The 24198-nt window shown below is 29.7% G+C and overlaps 1 protein-coding gene across 1 annotated transcript in view; it reads left to right on the top strand.

Moving 5' to 3' along the window:
* LOC112603506 (protein split ends-like) overlaps positions 1–24198 on the top strand; it is a 54692-nt gene that overhangs the window by 5365 nt on the left and 25129 nt on the right. Inside the window, exon 2 of the mRNA XM_025352100.1 lies at positions 18446–18694. Within this exon, the coding sequence (XP_025207885.1) occupies positions 18446–18694 (249 nt within the window). The remainder of the gene's footprint in view (positions 1–18445; positions 18695–24198) is intronic.

The raw sequence follows: 24198 nt of genomic DNA, 5'->3' as shown, positions 1-24198 counted from the left end.
TCGCGACTATTCTCTATACTATATTGCATCAGCACAAACCCGGAGACTTGATATATATATATATATATATATATATATATATACACACACATATAGTCACGCATTGTGTGTTAAACAATCCCTTTCATTTACTGCTGCGGGACCTGGACACACACGCCGCAGGCCTAAAATATTTGCTTTTTCAAATAATAATAAAAATAATGTTAATAACATTTAAGAATAATAATATCTGTTTGAAGAATTTGATTGCCAGTCTTATTATTTTATGTTTTTCGTTAACCGCATGATTATTTTTGTTTCATCGTAGTAATACTGTGCACATTAATGATGAATGCCAGTTGTACTACCTACGATACCGAACGATTTTACGTTTCCATAAGAATGCGAGGCCTTCGGTCGTTCCGCAGACGAATTTCGTGATGTACTGCTGTAGTTTTGCAGTTGGGTACATTATATTATATATATAAATACGAGTTTTTATTTCATCGCTGTTGTTTATTCGGTCTCGTTCCAATCTAAACATGCATTTCATGGTGCGAAAATTCAACACCGTTTATTTACGTTCGGCAAATATGGCCTTGTAAAATAATACACAATATTACCTATATGATATAACCATAGGAGGAGGAGGAGTGTCGACCCAACCCCCGTGGTGTGTGTGCCGTCTGCATTTGTATGTTTATTTTGTATTCCCCTCGTGATATCGTAGAACATTCCATTGGACACAAAATAGTGGGCAGATAATTGATTTGTACGTGAAATATGCTTTTTTTTCTTACCACTGTTGTAAACACCCTATCTTAGCATCTAATATAAAATAACGAATTATTGAGTGGACATTGCATTTTTATATTATATAATATTATAATAAGTATGCAGTTTTCAAATATCTTATCTAAATTGTTTTAGTGTTCAAATTCTTACATGCATTAATAAACAGAAACTTAAAAAATATTATTCTTCGAAATATTTACAGTATATATAAAATATAATATAGTAAGTAAATTTGACGACAATATGAAATAGAATAGTAATTATATTAATTTATTTTCTTTAGATATGCTATAATTCAGTTTTAATTTGGGCCAAGATCCAAATAGTTCGATTATATTTTTTGTAAATATTAAAAGCTTTGTAAGAAAATTATGAATTATGATTTAATTTTTTTTTATCATTTAAAAACAAATACTTAATCCCATTTGAGTCAAACATAAAATATTGTTTATAGTAAGCGCATATTTCAGTGTATTATTTATTTTATTTTTTTATTATTATTGAAAATTTTACCAACAACTTATTACGTTCATAATCCTCCAGACAACTTTGTTAATAATTTTTCTTATTAGTTAGTTTTTTAGTTTTGCTTATAAGAGAGCTAGAATATTACTGCATGTTATACATTTTCAATATTTGTATTTTTTAATTAATCCACAATACAGCAAACTATTGTGGTGGATTATATAGACTACAGTTGGACTACAGTCATCTTGTCTATTAGTTAAAAATTTTTTAACTGCTTCATCTAACTTATAAATTAATTTTAATCTCATATTTAAGTTTTATACCAAATGGAGTATTAATAAAAATCAATCTACACAATGTTCACACTCAGTGCCTAATTATATAACGTCCCGATTTCTACGTTTAATACAGTCAGGTACTTGGGGCTCAACCTTGATAACTAAACGATCTAAGCATAATCGATATAAAATAGTATCAGTTTAAAAACTAAATAATAATTTATATAACTCCATATGCCAATTTAAACTTTTGAACTACAGCTTTTAGGCACTGCAAACAAATCTAATACAAATAAAATCCAAGCTTTCTATAATGTAGATTAGACCGTATATTTGTAACCTAACTACTTAATTATTTTAATATAGAAATTATTGATTGAAGGCACCTTTTATATGCATTTTCATAAGCGTTATTAAACTCATTTCAATTTTCTTGAAAATGATTTTTCCATTTTAAAACTTTTAAAAAATAGCTGGCGTAAGTTATAAAAAGAAAATATTATCATGTTTCGTTATTTTTAGTATTATCATTGATCTTAAAATCAATGGTATAAGCGTATTGGATATTTTTTGTTTAGATCGTTTATTTCAAATAATAATGAAATAAAAATTGTAATAAGGTTAACAATGTTTTAAATATAATTTTAAAATTACAACATTAAAAAACATAATTTTGGAGGCGTTATTATTAACACGTAAAAAATATTACTTAAAATGCTAATAATTTACATAAAAATTAAAATATTAAAAATAATATAGGTGTCCCGGGTAAAATATTCTTACATTGAAATTTTATATATTAGAAAAAAAATTTTTATCGCATCATTAAAAAAATAAATAATAGAATAAAATAGATTTATGAGTTTAGTGTTATATAGTCAAACGGATAAAACACACGTAAGTATTATTTTCTCTTAATATTAATATATAATAAAAAATATTAAATATAAACAATCACTTGCTAATTTATTTTAAAACTAGTCTTACACAAATACAGAATATATTGTAATATGATAAATAGATTTGTTGTTTTTTAGTTGATAATATGCTTGATCGCGTTAACTTAGAATAATTTAAGGAATATAATCTGTTTTTTGATAACTTTACTTATGTTATATTGTACTGCAATATATCTATTAATTAATTATTTTTATTCATTAATTTTATTCAGTTAATTACATTTTAACAATTATGTATGCAAATACTGCAAACGAATTTTCGAAATACTTTGTATATTTTCTATATTTCAGTAATTGAATAAACTAAGTACCTACTGTTATAAATTATAATCATTCCCAAAAACATAAATATTGGGTATAATATGATGTTAAACTATAATTATTTTAAAGGAGGATTAACCTCAATCTTAGGTATGCAATTAAATTATAAATTCTTAAACCAATAATAACACTGCTATTAATGTTCTTTTATTATTATTTCTTTAATATAACCTGTTTATTGTGATTTTATTTACAGTTTGAATAATTTTAAATACATTTAAAAAAAACAATGTACTTTACCAATAATTGTATTTATAGAGTATCAGTGTAAATTAATGTAAGTAATAAATTTATTTATTTGCTTTGTTGTATCCCAAATTAATGTAGTCGGTGTAAACTATTAATAATTATCATCAGATTATTGTGTATTTTCAAATTTTGCAATGAGTTTAGATTTGTAAAATGTTTATTTTAAGAAATGTTAGCATGTTTTTTTTTGCTTGCTTATACTTTTCGACTAGAATTTTTTCAATTTCCATAAAAATTTCTTAGGAATTCCATTATAAATTTTTTGATAGAGTAGTTTGTGTAAAAGCTTTTATTATAATCCTGTATACTATATAAAATAAGATACTATACAGAACTGATAAAAAGCTTTTTTATAGTTCCACTAAAAGTTTGTTGAAAGTAAAAATAACCTATAGTATAAGACTAAATTAATTAATTTAAAATAGTACCCATATACTATTCAAGTGATAGCGATTATTTATATTTATTATTTAAATCATGTACCTACCTATAGATAGTCATAAATATATAACGTATTATAATAATACAAATGAATACATAATATGAAGGTATGTACATTGCGTATTGTATTTAATTTATAGGTTCATTTTATGTTAAACATATCTTATCTAACTAAATGGTTTTCTTTAATTAAAAAAAAATAATAATAAAGATAGATTATATAGATATCATTATTTAATCGCTACTAATATATTTTATTGTTCTCGTTAATTATTTACTTAAAATTCGGTAGTAACATCAAAATAAAATATACTATATTATAGTAGGTAATCAATTTACTTCTATCGTCTGCGAAAATATTAATACGAATTTTAAGTAAATAATTATAATGAGAATAATAAATATTAAAAGCGATTAAATAATGATATTTATATTATAAAAAAAAAAAAAAAAAAAAATGCTAGAAATAAATTGATTTCTGATCATAGTATAATATATTTTATTTTGATGTATATATAAATAATCTATCTCATTTCGATTTATATTAAATATTAATAGTATTATACGTAATATTATTATTTTTTAATTTTAGTATCTGAATATAGTAATTTATACATTGTAGAATTGAAGTTATATCTTTAAGACTATTTTGGATTATTTCAATATTTTTGACCAACGTAAATAGTATCGTCTAGTAACTATAACATTTTTTTTATAATTTTTATTATAATAGGTTCTAGAAGAGCGAACATTATTTTTGGTTTTCAGCACTAACAGGTGTTCAAGAAGTTCAATGTAGACATTAAGCTGCAACCGTAATCGCGAGTTGCACGACAAGTGGTTGATTCACGAACTGGTTCAAAAATAAATTAAACCGGTTTAGGTATACGTGTACTTTTTTATGGCAACGTGTTTAATTTTTTTTTCGAACCGTCGGTAGTATGCCTTGAGAAACTACTACTACTAAGACAATTATTATTTTATTTACAAAACGATGCATTAGTATGAAAAATATATCTTTCATAAGTGGCATACTGGTTTCAGACTTTCTGTGTGGGTGACTGACGTGTTATATTATCCATTAATTTGACATAAAATCTAATACGTTTGTGTGGATTTAATCAATATTCTGTTATAGTGTGATAATTTCAAAGATAATATTGTAATTATCATATTATTTACAATAATGACTGTGGTAAATAAAATGTTATGTTTAATTTTATTATTATATATTATTTATCTAATGCATTTTAATTGAACCTAATAGAAAATATAAAACAAAATCAATAGTTTTATTTTAATAAAATATTAAATAGTGCAATTTTATTGGGATTGTGCGTAATGGGTTGTAGAAAGTTATGTTGGTTAAAAACCATCATCTTATGGTTCATTTTATGATAGGGCATTGAACTTTGTTTGGTATATAATAGCTATCGAAGAGCCCACAGCAGTATCGTTCGTTGTTAGAATAATCTTTAAAAATTACCGGTGTCGCCCGTCTAGCCTGGTTTATAAATGTAAATTATATGATTCCGAGACAATGAATATAATAATGCAACGATTGCGATTTCAATGAAATTCTGTCGCTGTCATATGCGGTAGAGTAGGTCATCAACATCACGGTCGTTTGTTGACAATGTAAGTCCACGCGTTTGGCTTTCTCGTCATTTTCTATTGGAAAGATTTTCGGGTGATTTGTCGAGCTTTTTTGAGGTCCGCTAATTCTGTTGAGGTTATCCACGAATGTCGTCCTGTCGTAAATCGTTTCTATTATACTCGTTATTATAATTCAAAAATTTATCGTAATCGATAATATTATGCTAAAAGTGAAATAAAATCGAGTGCAAATTATCGCCCATGTTACTAAATATTATGCATTAACGAAAATAAAATCTGGATTTGTGTCTATACATATTGTATGTAATATGTATTTGAAAAGAAGAAACTAAAATTTTCCTGGTTCTTTCTCATATTTTCTCGTATTTGATATTTTTATAGTGAGTCAACATTCGGCAGCTACACTATATAATAAATAATACTTACTAATTAGTAACCATTGACTCTTAATGTCTGAGGTAGGTATACTTATAACATAGTATGCGCCCGTATTTAAAGTTTTGCCGAGAAAAATAAAACATTTAAAAGCAGCAATTGTTCGTTATAGAGTATCGCAGTATTCATTGTTGTTCCGGTCATGAATTAGTATTTCTCAGTTTGCTAAAAAATAGCTCCTTCCATTGCTTTTATCTTTCTATTTTTTTAATTTTTTTTTTACCAATCACAAAGAAACTTATGACGGCGTTGATAAACGGTGAAAATTAGTGTTATTTCGTGGCAATTGAACGACAAAATGTGAAAAGGGTAGCAAATCGCAGAACCGCGTGAATTATTTGATCATGTATAAATATTTTAAACCTACACACGCACACACACACATTCTATAATACATATTATATAAGTACAAAAAATATTGATGAACAAATAATTTTTGCTGCGTATTAAATGTGTAGTCCATCCACGTTATTTTTTATCTGGGTATTAATGGCACTTAAATGTAATTTGCCAACAGTTAATTACTTGCAAACATATGGAGCAACCTATACTGATACCACTGTGTGTAGACGTTACCACTTATTGTTTGGGTTTCGAGTGTGGCATTAATAATCTTATAAAAATACTACTCTTTTGGGGTTTTCAAATAGTATAATTTTTTCTCGTTATAAATCAAGGTCTCCAACGGAGTACGTTATTGAAATATAAATAAAACTATAGTCAAATACTCCAATCCAATAGCTTAGCCTTATTTAGTGTCCACGTACGTGGTGTACACCGTTGTCTTATCATTTTTATATAAATCACACGTATAACTTAAAAAAATTAATGTTATCATCTCGCAATGAAAGCTAAAAAAAATTGTTATTGCCGTGTCGTGAAGTTTCCTTGTACCTAATGTGCATTGTTGTCTAATCAACAGTAACCGTTGAACTGTATTCGAACGTTGTTAAATAAACTATACTGCCAACGTTTGTGTAAAAAAAATATGCGTTTCCGAAAATAACGCGTTAATGAAAGGTTATTATGCCCCATTATTTTGGCAACGGAGGATTTGATGGACAAGGAAATTGGAATTTGACCAACTGTCGTTTTCCAGTGAAAAAAATAATAAGAACATGAAAAAATGGAAAAAATAGGAGCTAGTAAACAAAATAAAACTAAACGTTTAAGTCACGTCCAATTTTATTTTGACCACAAAATTTTCTTGAAAAAAATTTTTTTTAACATAACGAACTGGTTGATGAGGGCAGTAGTTAAGACAACAGCAAATGTGATCACATAATTATTTTTTTTTTAAATTATTCGAATTATACGCCATTCAAATCAATTTATTATAAATAATAAAATAATACCATATAATAATAATACATATTGTTGTTATTGTACTGTAGGTTGTATAATGTACAAATATCCAACACCTATTTCTGCCACAGGCCACTTCAAAAGTATTCCAAAAATCTAATTTTGGATATTTATTCATTATTAAAGTAAACAATGGGGATGAGCGTACACGGTGAATCACTCTGTATATACTATTTATATATAATATGTATTATGTACGTACTGTGTTCTCGATAAATATTGTAATACACACGGTTGCATTAATAACGTTATTACATAACCATCAGGATGCGATATTACATGTGTGTGCGACGGTGTTTAAACATGCCTCGCCGCCACACCACACACGCTTACACCACTTTAAGATGCTTCGTGTACGCCACAACGTCGCAAATCCCCTTAATAATATTGGTATTAATAATAATATATTCCCAGGTAACGCGGCGTACTTTCTCTTTGGTCACCACACCACGCCGAGTAAAAACACGCGTTTTAATAATAATAATAATAATAATAAATGTGATTTTTCTTGCGGTTGGCGCGGACACTATTTCGAGACGGGGCTTGCCCGTATCGAACACGATACCGTCATGATGTGCAACGTGGTGCAAGTCGTACTGCACGGAAAATAACGCTGCAGGTAGATGAGGTGTTATTAAAATACGCGTTTGCCGTGCGTAATCGATAAAAATCTATGACAACAATAATACGATGACGTTCCCGGTGAATTCGATCTGCTGTCGAGGTGCGTGACTCCGATGGGTAGCCGGTAAAACTTTTTTGTATTTGCGGTGGGCGGAAAAAAATATTAGAATTGATGGTCCGGAAAATCAGCCACCTCCCCCCTCCTCTCACGACCATCATGTATGTGACTATATTCGACGGTACACAATATGGCCTTACGCGTGAGCCTTAAATATAACGGTGATGTTTTTTTCGTGTCAACACGACAATGTTTACAAATAATTAATAACGGTAAACGATAATATTTTTCCTCCGACCGATTGCAGTGGAATTAAATGCATTAATAGCCCTACCGGAACATTTTGTATACTGCTCATGGTGCTGTAGTAGTACTCTGTTAGACAATATTGTAGACTGCAGTCTGCAAGTCGTGTGCAACACGTGAACTACTATTGTAATATATATAACCTAACCCGTCCGGCGGTGCTATGATAGTATTAATATGGTGGTATACCACGGTGGCTGTTAAGGAAATGAACGAGTATCTCATCATTGCGCCCGCGCACTGCCGCTATTATTTCGTCGTTAGTTTTTTTTGGCGCGTACAAACGTAGTGATATGTTATTTATAATATTGTGTTGAATTGGCACGTTGTGCGTGCGTAACACCTGGTCTAATATAATATTTTTTCTATGATGCTATTAACATCGTTTGTATAAGGCATTAATAATATATTTATATTGAACGTAATATACTACGAATTGCGGTAAAATCGTTTATTTTAATGTGGGTCAATGTACATGTAACAGTAATAAACCTAAAACTGTTACGCGCGCACTCGAGATTCGAGAATACACCGCATCGACAACTGTGGCTAACGGAATGAGAAAATGCTGTCCGGGTAAACGCCGCCGCCGCCTCTTTGCATTGGCGCGCTCGCCACGTAATTATTATTATTATTATTATTATTATTAAGTATCATCGTGGCAGGTGGGCGTCTAAAGCGGCGGTAGTATTCGCTGTATTCCGTTTCTCTTACTGACGTCTTGTTTCTCAAATTTAATTCGGGTGGTTCGAGGGGTGGTAAGTCGATGGTAGCGTGGGGTTATTTAATTACGCGCGTTGGTAATCGAGTATATTCAATTCCAAAATAATGACAATGAAATATTTGAGTTGAGCCTTTTTTTTTTTTTTATAATATATTTTTTATGACAAATGTACAATTTATGCCCAGCCCAAGGATGTTATAAGAATATGATATGTACTACAAGCAATTAATAAATGAAAAAAGAGTGGTGAGGGAAGGAATCATCCAGTGATTGCACTTCCGTTTGCTTATATTTAAGTTGTGCTTGAAAATGAAAACAAAACTTTTGTAATGCGGTCCTGGTTTTTCGTCGATGAAGCATGTATTGCGAAAACAAAAAATCAACCTCCCGTTCGGCGTGAAGTACGCGTTTCCCAATCCTCGGGATAATTATATTTTTGTTTAATGCTCGGCCGGTTGTTGTTGTTCAGCATTTTTATTTTATATATGTATAGAATATAAGCCGTCGTTCTCGTTCTAAATTAATAATTGTTGTGGGTGAATAACCCAGCAGGAACGTTGTTGAAGGTGTCGGCAGTAACGTGTTATTATATATAATAATAATAATAATATAATAGCAGTGAGCGTGTGGTGTTTTTGTATAGTAGGATCGACCGTCACGGATCAAAATACCGAAATGGCAACGCCGCACTACTGTTGTCGTCGTACTCGGTTTCTCTCTTTCTTTCCCTTCGTCCGCACCGTTGGAGCGATACACACACACGCACACAATGCCCACGCCTCGGTGTGGCGGGTGGCAGTAGTAGTAGTAGTAGTAGTAGTAGTATATAGTAGTAGTAGTAGTAGTAGTTGTAGTAGTTGTACTACTAGTAGTAGAGTTCATCTCTTTCATCTCTCTCTCTTACGCATACAACACTTCATTTTTCTTTTTTCTCGACCATCATCATCTTTTATAATTTTTTTTCATCATTCGTTTTTTTGTAGTTTAATACTCCATTATACGACGACGAGTGTTTATTATAACGACAAGACTCTTGGCGCGCATAATATACAATCGACATTTTTTTTATTCCATTAAATATGATCAAATGCTTTTTTTCTCGGTCGTGTACAGCAACTGTTGTATACTGTAGTATGTGGGTGTGTGAACTGTGTATCAGTGATCGAGAAAATTTACTAAGCGTTGTGGAAGGAAACCAATACGAATGTGTGTCACACACGTGTTATAACGGTGTTTGCTCGGGTGAAATTTTGCAACATCTTTTCCCCGAACCGAGTACAATATAATATAATATATTTTAAACGCACTTAAAGTCTAAAACGAACGAATAATAGCGGTGCTCGATTCGTCGGATAAAATAAACGTGTGCGTGAGACGACAATGTCGTGTTCCAGTGTTACACTATTACATTAAACGCTAGGGGATCGCACGAGGTATTTTTTCTTAGGAAATACGAGGGAAGAAGTGGGTCTTCTTTATTGGTTAACGTGGTACGTGTGTCGCTAAGGGATACACGACGGGGGTCGGTAAAGAAGAGGACCATCGAATCTCGTCAAACCGGTTGTTGTGCATACGAGTGCAGTATTTTTTTTTCTTTAAAAATTGAACTGTGAACACTTTTTGAAAACTAACGATCCATACAACCTGTATAGTTATAGTTGAGAATATTATTATTTTCACTCGATATGTGTTGTGAGATTGTGTTTCCAGTTTTAGTGTTCCCGTGAACAAAATTTGAATAGATTTATCGATGAATGAAATCATTTATACACCGCGGAGAGTGAACTGTAAACAAATAAAACTCGTTCAACCCCGAGAACGGACTAGTACTTGTAAGCAAAGTGAGCACGTCTGCAACTAGAGATACTTTATAACGAAAAACTCGAATGAAATGACTTAAAACTTTTGGGCCGACCAGTGGGGGTGTGTGTATGTTTGAGGGGTTGTAATAGTAGTGTCGTCATTGTGGTGGTACGGTGGCGGTGTTTGGTATCGATGTGAAAGCCGTGCCCGGCCGCCGCCGGAGCACATAGTTTTATTATGTATGGCTGTGTGTCTGTGCGTGCGCGCGCATGCACAGTTTGGCATCGTAGCGTACGGGGCCAGCCTGGACACACACGCACACGCACAGAGACGTGCTTGAATCGTTAGGTCGGTGGGCGAACTCCGCTGCCGGGCCGCCGCCGCCGATGCCGTCGTAGTTGTGGTGACGGTGCACGGCGGGAGGGGGCCCGGCTGCTTGTGATGCTCGGGATCCAAACCGCCGACCGAGCCGACTGAACGTTTGGGTTTTCTTTTTCTCGATACTGTTCTTGTAGATAATTCTTTTTTCTCACCGTTTTGTAATGGAAACGTCGATTTATTTTGTATTCCATCGTAGTATATTTTGTGCGCCATGGCTAACCGATTTTTCGTCGTTAACAGGAACGCAGTAACGTTGTCTATGTGGAAGAATACTGAACTTCAAAATAATATTAATATTATAAATATTATATGATTTATTACAATATTTAAAACAATCGTTTACGCAGTTCTGATAATGACAACATAGCAAGAACTTACGCGTAGTTCGGCTTAGAATTTTACCGGCTTGTTACATATTATCATTGTGTATAGTTTGTTTATACAGGATAATAAGTTATTGTTATTTCTACCACCGTCGCAAGTATTTACATGTACCTATTCAGTCGTCGATTTTCAATAATAAATTTAATCCAATATTTATACAATATTATTATCGTCGTTTACACGTAGTAGTGTTCATATCACCTTGTGTGTATGTAAACGCGCTGTTAATTTTTTTCCTTGTCGATCCGACGGAAATATTAATGGCGAGAAGATGTAAATTGTATTATATTATTATTTATGTATGTGTTCCAATAGCCAACAATTTTTATGACCTAAGGTCAATATAATATAATACCTAGAGATTGTAATTCGCTGTTATTATATTGTAACACTTTTTGTATATATGAATTTAATATGTATTGTGACGCTAACGGATAACATCAGAAAACCGGATTCGTCTATTCCTTTATAATAATAATAATTATTATTTTTCTTATGTTAATTTATTTAGGCGTGACTGGTATATTGTCTTTACGCGACAGTTTATATCATGGGGTTTTATAGGTCCAGACGGTCTCGTATTTCTTCCCCTGAAATGATGCCCTGTGGGAAAATAACTACATTTTTTTTTTACTATTAAAACTTAAAATACATACACATAAAAACCGCCTATTACTCGTACTTTGAAGTACACTGAAAATAACAAATAACCATTATCTGTAATGAATAACGATAAATAACAAAAAGAAGATCTATATATTATAATTTTATATTCGCGTACCCAAGTTAGCGGCTATAGTGCAATAGTTTACAAATGATTTTTAAGTATAACACATTTTATAAGAAATCTCTATTTTGTCCATAGTAAGATTATATTTTATTGTAGACATGAAAATACGAAATTTTAATAATATACCTAGTAAATGAAATTGTAGAGCATTGAAAACCTTATTATGAAGAAATTAAATGGTTATACATTTGCAAATATATTAAGGGAATAAATAAGGTTAGAAAAAAAAGATTGTATGTAATAGATAAAATCGTCAAGGTAAATAAAATAATTATTGTTAAATGTTTTATATTTTTTTAATCAATTGAAACTATGGAGTAAATCAATCCATATTTTTTAAGTATGATACTGGAAAAAAATAGTTTATGATACATAAACTCGTACATATTATTAATCTATATATTATTTATTTCTTAAATTAAAAATATTCTTATGAATGAAAAAAATGCTTACTATACTATATACCAGATTAGAATTTTGTGATACTTCTGTAATCATATCTTATCACTTTGTATTTCTATTGGTATTTATTATGTTTACTCATTTAAACAATGAATATTATAACTATACGCAATGGTTACTGAAATAGTATATTTATTTATTTATGTACAAAATATTGTTGTTGTAGTGAGTGATGCAGAAACTATTTTACGTGTGGTTTAGAGGGGGAAGACAAAAAATATTAGGAGTAAAACTACACATTATTTTTTATAAATATTTTATATTTGTATTAATGTTTATTTTTAATAATGTTGATAAATATTATATCAACAATTATATACGTATTTATAGACTTCTAGTATACTGACTGTATACAAATAGGGAATATTCTCATTAAAACGACATATCTATAGGTATAAATTCAATATTAGTAAAAATAAACCGTGGAAGTCGCTCTGCTGTATAATTGGTATTAAGTGTAACTTCGTTATTCATTGAAATAGATTTTTAAATTTTAGATCATGATAAATAATTGCATTAAAAATTGTTCTGAGCGGTCGTTGTTAGCCTATATTTCTGTGGATATTTTATTTTAAATTTATATCGCTATTTCTAATTAGTTTTTCTAATTGGCTGAACTAATTTTTAAAGGTATATAGCATTAAGTGTGTAAAAAAATATTATTTATTATGTTTTTACTAACTGTTATAGCATTGTGAGTACATGATGTACGAGCGGCGTGAATTTGTTATAAATTATAATACCTGTAGAAGGTATCAATTTCTTTAAATTAATTTAAATGTTTAACTAATATGCTTAGTAATAATAATAAAAAAAAAATAGACGTGGTAACAAAAAGTTTCGAATCCCTTGGACAATATTTTTTGAATTATAACAAAATGATTAAAAAAATTTATTATCCAATTTTGCCAAAATTGTTAACTTAAATTGTATATTAAAAAATGTACATTTAATTGTTTTGTGTTTTTGAGATTTTTAGGTTTTTGTAATAACTATTTATATATGTGAACCCTCGTATAAGTCTAATAAGCAACTAAGCTATTAAAATAAATTTTTTTTAATTTTTAACTACAGCCTAACTAAAAAATTTTGTGATTTGATTAAAGTTATGAACATTTCAATCCAAAATTTCAAACCATTGTTGAAAAAAATCGTGCTAATGTATTTTAAAGTGTTATAAAAATAAATTATAAAGAATCTTGTTTAAAACTTTTATGCTTTTCTAACTAGTGTAAATTCTTTATCACTATTAGAAAAAAAAATTATATTAAATAATATCGAAAATTTTAAATGCTCATAAATAACTTAAAATGAGTCCTAACATTTTGAATATATCAATTTTATGATTGTGAAATATTTCAAGTTTCTGCAAATAATAATAATAATATAATAATCAACATCTTTAGAGGGTTATACGTTTGATTATTTATATAAATTTAAATTAATCGTTAAAAGAAATGTATATAGCTTTTGCTTTTGCTAAACTTTTTTTGATTTTCCATAAAATAAATTTATGATATTTTTTTTTTATATAGTTTTTTTAAAATAAAAGGTAAAATAATACTTAAAAATAATAGAGTAAAATAAATTCTCCTGAACCTTAAATTTGCTGTTATGTATTTGTATAACTAAGACGTAGTGAGATACATCTCGATACAACTGTATCGATGTACGATAGCCTGTTTAACTGAATAATTATTAATTTACTTGGACTTATATTAAACATTTATAAATACAGAGTTTGAAACAAATATATTAACATTTTAAAAATTCAAAATCAGTGGTGGACACCGGTGGAATTTCTCAATGATTCAATAAGATTTTTTTTTTTTTTTTTAAGGAAACCAATATAATTATATTATTGTTTTATTTTTTATTTTTATTATTACCAAATTAACATATAATCTTATTTATAATTAATTAATAATAATTTTACTTGATTAAGTTGTATAATTTAGTTTCATTTAAAAAGTTAATAATATTTGTATATTTATTTGAATATCATATCCGATTGTAATGCCTCTCCTTTTTGTTGTGGTATATAATGTTTGTTTTTTTAATGATAATGTTAATACACATTTCTGTGATTTATTAAAATGCATTCTGTTGTCTAATACGTAAAAAAATTTAATTTAAAAGTATTATTAAACTTTCCCTCTCTCCTTACAAGGTAATATCTGAGTGGTCAATTATTGCTACCTTTGTACTATTTCTCTTATGCCACTAACTAAAGATTATTTTAAAAACAGATTGTATTTAATAATATAATTATAAACTTGCAGTGTCAATTCATATTAATACAAGTAGTAGCATAATAAAACATTTTTGGGATAATATTTTAAGGCTTAGAATAATTTTGTATCACATTATCACGTATAATATAAAAAGGTAAAATACCTCAAGAAAATTTTAAATTATGTTTAAATAATGTAAATATATTTTTTTAAATAAAATAAAATTTATAAAATATAAAAATTTAAATACTCGAACTATCATAACAAAATTGAAAAATATAAAGTATTATATGTTATAATTGCTTATGAACCTTAATAATGATACATTAAACAATTTTCAATATTCAAACTTATTACTCAAAGTAATTTATGACTTTAAATATAATTATACTAACTACAATTTTTTTCAATGACGACAGTGTTAATTTTTTTTGATTCGAATTATATTTTTATACAATAATTACTATGGTTATGTACGAGATATTGGTAAATCATTGTTATTTAACAAAATCTATAGTAAATTATATTACAAAAAATCATTCTTTATGGCCTTTACGAATTCTAGATTCTTCAAAATTTGTTATGATTTTGTCCAAAAAATATATATATGGTTATTTAATTGTTCTTCTATATTTCTATACCTATATCAAACAATAAAAATTAAAAAATAAATACTGAAAATTTAAAAATATCAATACCACAGTTCTATCTTGGTTGAATTACTAATATAATATGAATGCAGTAATATGCTACTATTTTAGTCAGTTACTTTTTATTTTAGACAGTGAGTACTTTTATTTATTTCCAGAAATTATAAGTATATTATTATAAAAATCAAATATTCTTTTTTCTATCGGTGTAAAAAATAATGTTTGTTCATGTTTTCACTTTTTTTTATTGTGTATGTTCCTATTATGAAATTATTTCAGACCTTTTATGGACTGTATTATTTAAATATAAAATTCAAATTATAATTGATGTTTCAATTAAAATCTTAATTATTTTTTATGCATGAGAAATTTCGAATTTTAGGATGTATTTATTTGTTTATTTAGTTAAAAACTATATGTAATTTAAAATATGTATTCTAATAATTATACCCTACTTATACACACATTCTATAACTTTGCAGTAAAACTGCAAACTTTTAAGTATTTATTTTATATATAGAAAATTACATGGTGACTTTATTTATAACTTTTGCGATATTCTTACGTGCTTCTTATACAAACTATAAACAGTAAAAACTAATATTTTCTAATTGAGTATAATCAAGATATCATGACTGGGCGTGTTTAATATTATTATTAACTATAATTTTCCTAAAGTAAATTAGACAATACCAAAATCTAGCTATGTTTAAAATAATACCTTTTTTTTTTCATGTGAGAATTATAAAAATTATATATATATCATAAATGTATAGCTATTTAACATTGTTTGATTAAAAAATTAAGTTAGAACATTTATTTCCGAACGCCGTGCATAATACGAAGAATAGGGTAAAAATAGTCTATAATAATAGTCTCTAACTTCATTTATAATTTATAAACATTTAAGAATCTTTGTGAGGAGTGTCGAGAGATGATAAATAGCTTTTGACTTTACTAGCGTTTTTAGTAGTCCAATATTATAAGATAGACTAGGTCGGGGCGGATTAAGAACAACAGCCAATTTACGTTTTTATTTTTGTTTACTTAATAGTTTTTCTTATCGCCGCTGTAGTATTTTTATCTGTTCTTAGGTCAAGAATTTAGTTGACATCAATTGGACTCAATTATTTACGTATTTACCACGATAAATATGTGTACGATTTATTTTATTATAATTTGGGTTGGTACATATATTTGCTCATTAATATTAATTTATTTGCATTGTATAGCCAATACGAATATGAATAAAAGCTCTACTTTCTGGCAAATAAAAACAAATTTTTAACCTTAACATTTTTTCATCAAAATTTTAATTTAGTAATCGATAAAATGTAATCTATCTCTATGGACTATGGTTCCATTTATAGACAAATAAACGAGAAAATTATGTAAATGATGTGTAAAACGTTTGTAGAACTTTTGTCGTTAACTGAGAACCTTATCTTGTCGACGGAGTTTGGTTATATAAAAAGCATGAGGGAGGCGGTCGTAAAAGTACTTTTACTTTTGCTAGGAGCTATTTACTTACCCTTCATATGCGTCGCAGATGTGTACTAAATACCAAGGAAAATCAACCAGGTGTAACCGTATAAAAATAAATGCATGTTACATCTTAAATGAAATAACTTCTTAAATAATTATTCATAAAAAAGGTATAGTTCAAAAATGAATTAAAATTATGAATTTATGTAAATAAATTGCTAAAAAAAAAATATTAAGTATGAAAAAAATAGTTATTGTTTGATTTATGTTACTCCAAAATGGTTAAGTGCGAGAAACTTTTTTTGTTATAATTTTAAGGAAGTTAATTTTAATTAGTCGTAAAATCATAATTTAAAATATATTCATCGTATAGCTAATTGTATTACACTATTTGAAAAATGTAGAACACGAACTCGGAAATAGACTAATTTACTTTATCTGCTTATAAATAAACGTTGTTCAATAATTTTTTTTTTAAATTGTATTCGCTCATCCGAGCCTGCACAATTGTTTACATGTCATGTAGCGTGTAGCCTGGACTCGTAATTTTTTTTTAATAATACGTATTTACTTAATTGCCGTTTTAAAAAAAATTATAATTATTGCAAAAACATTACGAAATTGGTTAGTATTTTTATATGAGCATGTGTCGTGTATGGTAGTAGGTATAATGGAATATCAATCCATGTAAATAAAGTTAATAAACGTTGAGCAATAATATTTTGTATTCTATACTTACCTATTATTATATAATATTTTATTTGGTCGAGAGAGAGAGAGAGAGAGTGAGTGAGTGAGTGAGTGAGTGAGAAAGAAACGTACAAGGGAAATAAAAAAAGTAAAAATTCCACTCGTCTGGTATAAGAAACGCCCCGCGCTCATGCGTCATTTCGATTAAAATCGATGCGACGACCGTGTGTTTTTGGGGTTTTTATATTACAGTCTCTCTCCGGGCCAGGGGGGGTTGCTATTTTCCGCAACCCCTTCGACTTCCTCCGGGGTAGTATCACCGTGCTTCATATAGTTGATACGCATTTATATCAATATAATAATAGTTGTGGAGAACCCGGTGCAGGCTTGTTGTGGGGCGTACGTATGTGTTCAGTTTTTTGTACTCGTATATTTATTGTCATTGTCGTGCACGTCCACCTCCGCCGGTTGGCCGTGCACGAAATTCGCGGCACTGATTGACGGAGCGACGACTAACACGACTCGAGCGGCGGCGCATTTCGTCGAGTGCATTAAATTGCGCCCGTCGCCGCCGTTGCCCCGCGAGTGTGTGTGTCGCTGGGTTTTTTGCGCGTGCCCCGACCGACCGATTCCGTTCTGCAAAACACCATCATCTCACTAGCGTTCGCCGCCCGGTAGTCGAGTAGTGTAGTAGTTGTTATTCGTCGTTCGTCATCTACTCGCCGGCGCCCGTAATTTCACGCCATAACAAATCATGTATTTAATGTTGCAACGTATTTTTAATCATAAAAAAAATGGAATAGAATAAAAAAGAAAAAAGACATTTCTGCAATTAATTTTCAATAAAAATAAAATAATAAAATACCTATATACAGTTATCGTCGCCCGGACGTCTGTTGCTCGGTTCGGACATGACTAATAATATCGACGTGTGTTTTTTGCCACAGGTATGGACGCGTGCAGAGCGTTAAAATACTGGCGAGATCGAAGGAAGAAGTGGTGCTGGGCGGCAGTGGCGTGTGCGCCACCGTGTCGTTCATGGACATCAAGTCTGCCTCGAAAGCTCACAACGTGGAGCAAAAGTTGGACGATAGGTCTCTCAGCACCGAGTACCACGAGCCCGCCGCCATACCGTCGGCCAGTCCAACCATGCCGCCGCACCTGTATCCGGCCTCCACCAGGCCATACATTCACGGGTGAGTCTTTATAATACTATTCCGTTGTGTCTTACACGAAATATTTTGTTCGAGTTGATATCATATATTTTTATCGCTTACAATCTTTCGTTACGCCCCCGCCGTGTTACACTGATAGAGATAGAGAGAGAGGAACGTGCGAAAGGTATAGGATATTATAGAGATAAAGGTAGTGAGTGATTATAGTGTGTGTAGTTGGAGAGGACGCACGCACTTTGCCTACCTTCATGTGCTGTATAATAAAATTGACACTGCGCCAGATGTGACGACGGTGTATACCTCTTTCTGGTACCTGTCTAATTAAAAATCGAGTTGATTATAATTAAATATAATATATACGTATTGCTTATGCATGATGTGTGTGTGTGTGACGGTCACCGTCGTCATCGTCTGTGTGGAATAAAACTATGTTATAAAATATTTGGTAAATTATATACGAGGGTTATCTAAGAATGGTTAAATATCAAATACTTTTATTTTGTCATATTTCATATTTTCTTATAATTTTGTTTTATTCGTGGGTGGTTTTTTTTTAATTAGACATTATACCTATTATATATTTTTATCAACTCGCTTCTAAATCCGTCGTTATCAAATGTAGTGTTGCTTTTAAACGCAAGTGGTTATGATTGATTATTATGGACTAACGTCGTTGTCATTCTTGTTGCGTTTATTATTGTGCATTTAGGCAACTGTAGAATTGCTTGAGTAGAGAAGTGGACGCGTATAATTTAAATACTAGGTAGATATGCTAAAGATCTCAAAATGTCAAAAATATAAATATAATAATATTAATTAATGTGTGTATGTATTTCACGACAAAAAATATAATTCAAAGTTATAATTTACTTTGGAGCTTACTAACTTAAAATATTATCTAAATAATCCCCATTCTCTGTAGACGTTTGTACAAAAGTATCTTACAACACACAAAATGTACTATTTGTGATAATAAGAAACAACCCTATAAATGCCTACTTAAGTTTTAATCACAATATTAACTTTCAATTTCATAATCATAGTCGTAATTTGTATTTTATATTATACATGTTATCTAATCGACTATTATGTAATATATTCTGATAACTAGCACTAAATTAATTAAGAAAAATAAAGAAAAGATAACTAATTTTTTTTAAATATTTTTGCTAAATTTTATTATTCTATTGATTTTTATATACTATTTGACTGAATAGGTACTTTCATTATAGTGTATCAAGAAAAACTTGAAAAATTTCATAATTTATGATTTTGCATTTGTAGTAACCGTGGCGATTCTACATAAGTTGTTTTTCCATCATCTTATCTAATGCGCACCTGCTACGCTTAATCTTTTATACCGTGTATGGTATATACATTCTATCTTTAAAAGATAATCATTATATGGCTGTTAATGAAATCAAATTCAATAAAATATTTTAAATGTAAACAATGTACAGTAGTATGTACATACTACTCATAAACACAAATTCGTTCATGATGGTTTAAGCGCACATACAGTTGCTGATAAAGACTAACAGTTAAAATGATTATACATAGACCCAATAATAATAATTATTATGTTGTAAATTTCGATCGATTGGGCTGAAAGAAATTCAGTGTAATATTATTATCGATAGCGTATAAAAACATTTGTCACTATTAAAATAATAATAATAATAATAATAATATGATTATGAATATTATAAGCTTATGACGTAACTACTACTGATCTCACAATAACGTGTGCGTGTGTTCCTAGTCCGTTATCGGGTACTCGCGGAAACGAACCATTACATTATTTAATTACTTTATTGTGCTTTATGTACGCATGAGTCCTCGTTGTTGTTTCAGTTGTGTACGCCGAAAAATTAATGAAAAATAAAATAATAAAAATACATATTTTCTCGTTCATAAACTTATTATGTGCATATGTAATAATAGAAAAAAAAGCTGATTCTAAAATTGTAGTTATTATAATTATTTGTAAATGTTGTCGGTTTCTAATACGCTATCTTAGTCATGTTTTACACTAATTTTAAAACAGGTATTTAAAAATTTTGAATTAGTTTTTAAGTTGTATTCCACGAATTCCTCGTGTAAATTACCTTTGCATTTTGTGTGTAATAATTTTTACTTAATGATATTAAATATTTAAATACTTGGAAGTTTATGAGTATGGTTTTTAATTTTTAACGAACACAGGTTGCCGGGTTGGTACATTTAATAAAATGCATTAAGAGGTGTGTACACGGTGATTGTGAACGTTATGACCACTATTTAAAATGCATACCGAGTAATTTAATTTAAAACAATCGTTATATTTTGCAATCTTGGAAATTTTCTAATTGTGTTAATATGTTTAAACTGTAAAACCATGCCGAAATTTATTGCGTGTGTTGAATAAAATTATAATATTCCATATTCTAAAATTTTTACTCGTAATGTTAGCTACTTTTTTTTCATTATGATGTAAATAGTTTACGGCCACAAGATGTTTTTGTATGCTTAAAAATATTTAACTTCTATATAAAAATGGTGCTTTATTTAATGGTTTGTTGGGTACGTAAAACCTAAGAAAACTATGATGTATGATAATAATGTTTATTGATTATTGAATAAATAATTAATATTAAAAAAAATCAAAAATAATACGTTGATTTTCTTAGAGTTATGTACCTACTCGATATTTTTTAATGAAATAATTTATTAATATAATTGTAATGTACGAAAGTGAAAAACTTGTTTTCAATATAATTAGTGATTAACAAACTAATTTGCTATATATATTAAAATTGCATTATATTTTATTTCTATTTTACTTACAATCTTTATAATGTTTACACTATATTATGTCCTTGTAATAAAGCTGCATATTTGTTTTTATTTCGATTCGGTTTTAGGTTTGCTTATTATATTTAATAATTATTGCTGTTAATACCTATTTAATAGTTTATTGATTCGATTTAATTAACTAATCGAATAAATAGAAAAAAATGTAAGTAATTTTTAATTTACATTTTTAGTTGGACATAATAGATTAATACAACACTAGTATAATATGCATATGTATAAGCATAATAATATGTCCTTGTTATTTCGTGTCAAGCTTTAGTTATATTAACTGATTGAATGACGGTCATGTAAAATATTTTTCCTTAATTATGTTCAATTACCTATGTCAGGTATATGCTTAATTGTTTTGCAATATGCAAAATATTATCGACATGCAATTGTCTATAATAATATCTATTTAGTTACAATTATTACAATTTAAATTAATATTTACGGAGATATAGATTACCGAATTTTATTAATCGATTTGTCCATAGTGTATACGTTTCAAAAAATTACAATCTTTATGGTGTTCAATCATTAAAAACATTAATTTTTAACATTTTTTCCTATTTATATCCATGATCTAAAACCAATTGTATTCTTACTGATTTATGACAAACAATAATTGCAATTAAAAATATTTAATTGTAAGATATTAATACAAAATGTCATACATTTTCAGTTAGTTTTATTTAATAATCATTGAAAATTTAAAAGAGTGCCGATGCCATACGAATAAATTATGCTTCTAGACGTAATGGTGCACTGCATCTCAATTGTTCTATAGGAGTTGACTAAAACATCAAGTATGTTAAAATGACTAACAAATAAAAGTATTCATATTAATCATTGTTAAGTGATGTACAATACTTGTACAGTAAATTACAGTTATTTTTTTATTCAACAAAAGTAGTATTTGTGTTAAATTCTCCTTTTTTAGTAGTTATTGCCTGTCCAATCTTCGCTGAACCTATGCCATCAACATTCATGCCATCCTTTTCTAATTTTACTAATTTCCAACTTCGTTCCTTGCGCTCATTTTCCAGGGTTTAACCTTATTCTTTAACGTGTCCATCCATTTTTTTTTTTTTTGAAACGACCTTTAGATCTTTTACTGTTAACTTTATATATCATTACCCGTTTCCTAATACAATTATCTCCATATACATGACTTGTGCATTTTACTTGTTTCCTTCTGATAAATGCTTTAATGTTGGATTATCAATTTAATCAAATTGTTTACTTTATTTACTAATTACTATTATAGATATTGATTTATATTTTGCCTTGTTTAATATATTAATATATCACATGATTTATTTTTTATTTATTTATATTTACCAATATGGTCGAATAGTAATATAATGTGTACAGTAGATAAAGAAGCAATTCTGAAATAATGGATATACTACTCGAATAAAAATGATATTAAAACTTTTAACTTAATTATAATTGAGTGAAATATATCTACTACGCAGTATTTACTATTTAGTTATCATCCATTTCTACGATGCACATTATAATTTAAACGTAATCTCTCTTTTACCTACATTTTTAGGTATTTTGTGTTTACATTTAATTATTTCTTTAGATACTAATATTTTAGCTGTTATCAAGTTAGGTTTCGATTTATAAAAGTGAAAATATCGGATCTTTTAATACAGAATGATATTTTTTTCGGTAAGACGTTACCTCTCTGAATCAACCTCAACCCCAATATATCGTAAAAAGTGAACCAATAGCACATGCGTATTTCGGTTAACACGCCTAATCTCCCGCGACAATGTTGTTCTTTCCATACGATAGATTGATTACCTACCACATTCCGCTTTTCGACCTACGAAGTCGTTGTTTTTTAGTCTAGGGAAATATCGATTTAAAGAAATAGAAAATTCCGTGTACATATTAGGTTGTAGTTCGTCAGAAATCTCAGAGAAACATGTTATGATTACAAACTTGAAACGAAACGAGACCTGCGCGGCCAAAGACCGTCGTTCATTAAATAAAAAAAAAAAACAACGACAACGACAATAACAACAACAGCAGCAACTGCAGCTGCTGCAATAAAGAGATCTCGGAACTGTGGTCGGCGGTCGTATTTGTTTTGCGAACGAGAGTCCAGTGAACCCGCAGAAGAGCTTTCCCTATTGCAAAACAGCATTGCCGCCGTTGCGTAGCGCTTTCACCTCTTGTTCCGCGAGATGCGGTGCGCACGCGTCCGCGCTCCGATATTAAGAAAACTCGACAGATCGACGACTGAACAAAACCACCAGAGTGACGAAGAAGAAATAACGGAACAACAATAACAATAATAACAAAAATAAAAAAAAAATCGTCCGCGCGACATGACATCGCAGAGCAAATCGCTGGAAGCGCGCAACCGGCGGCGGCGGCGGCGGCTTAAAGTTCGGTTGTCCCATTGTAACGTTACTGTAACGAGTTACTCGTCGCAGCAACTGCGGCGGCGGCGCGCGTACCGCCGAACCGACGGTGGCTCGGTGACTGCTGTCAAACTAACCGCCGACCGGGCGGCGATCGCACCGCGGCGCAGACGTTGCCAGATTCATTCACCTCTCGGTCCTCCGTCGGCGGGGGCAAGTGCACGACGCTGGTTCCGTACCCGTCGCCGCGGCTCGTTGGAGTTGCCCGTAATCGGTGTCGGTGGCGGCTGATACGTTTTTTTTAAA

This window comes from Melanaphis sacchari, unplaced genomic scaffold (assembly GCF_002803265.2).
Source record: "Melanaphis sacchari strain LSU unplaced genomic scaffold, SCAv2.0 Contig10_pilon_pilon, whole genome shotgun sequence".
In the NCBI taxonomy this organism is placed as follows: domain Eukaryota; kingdom Metazoa; phylum Arthropoda; class Insecta; order Hemiptera; family Aphididae; genus Melanaphis; species Melanaphis sacchari.
Note: the sequence above shows the minus strand (reverse complement) of the source record. Positions and strands in the feature narration are given on the sequence as shown.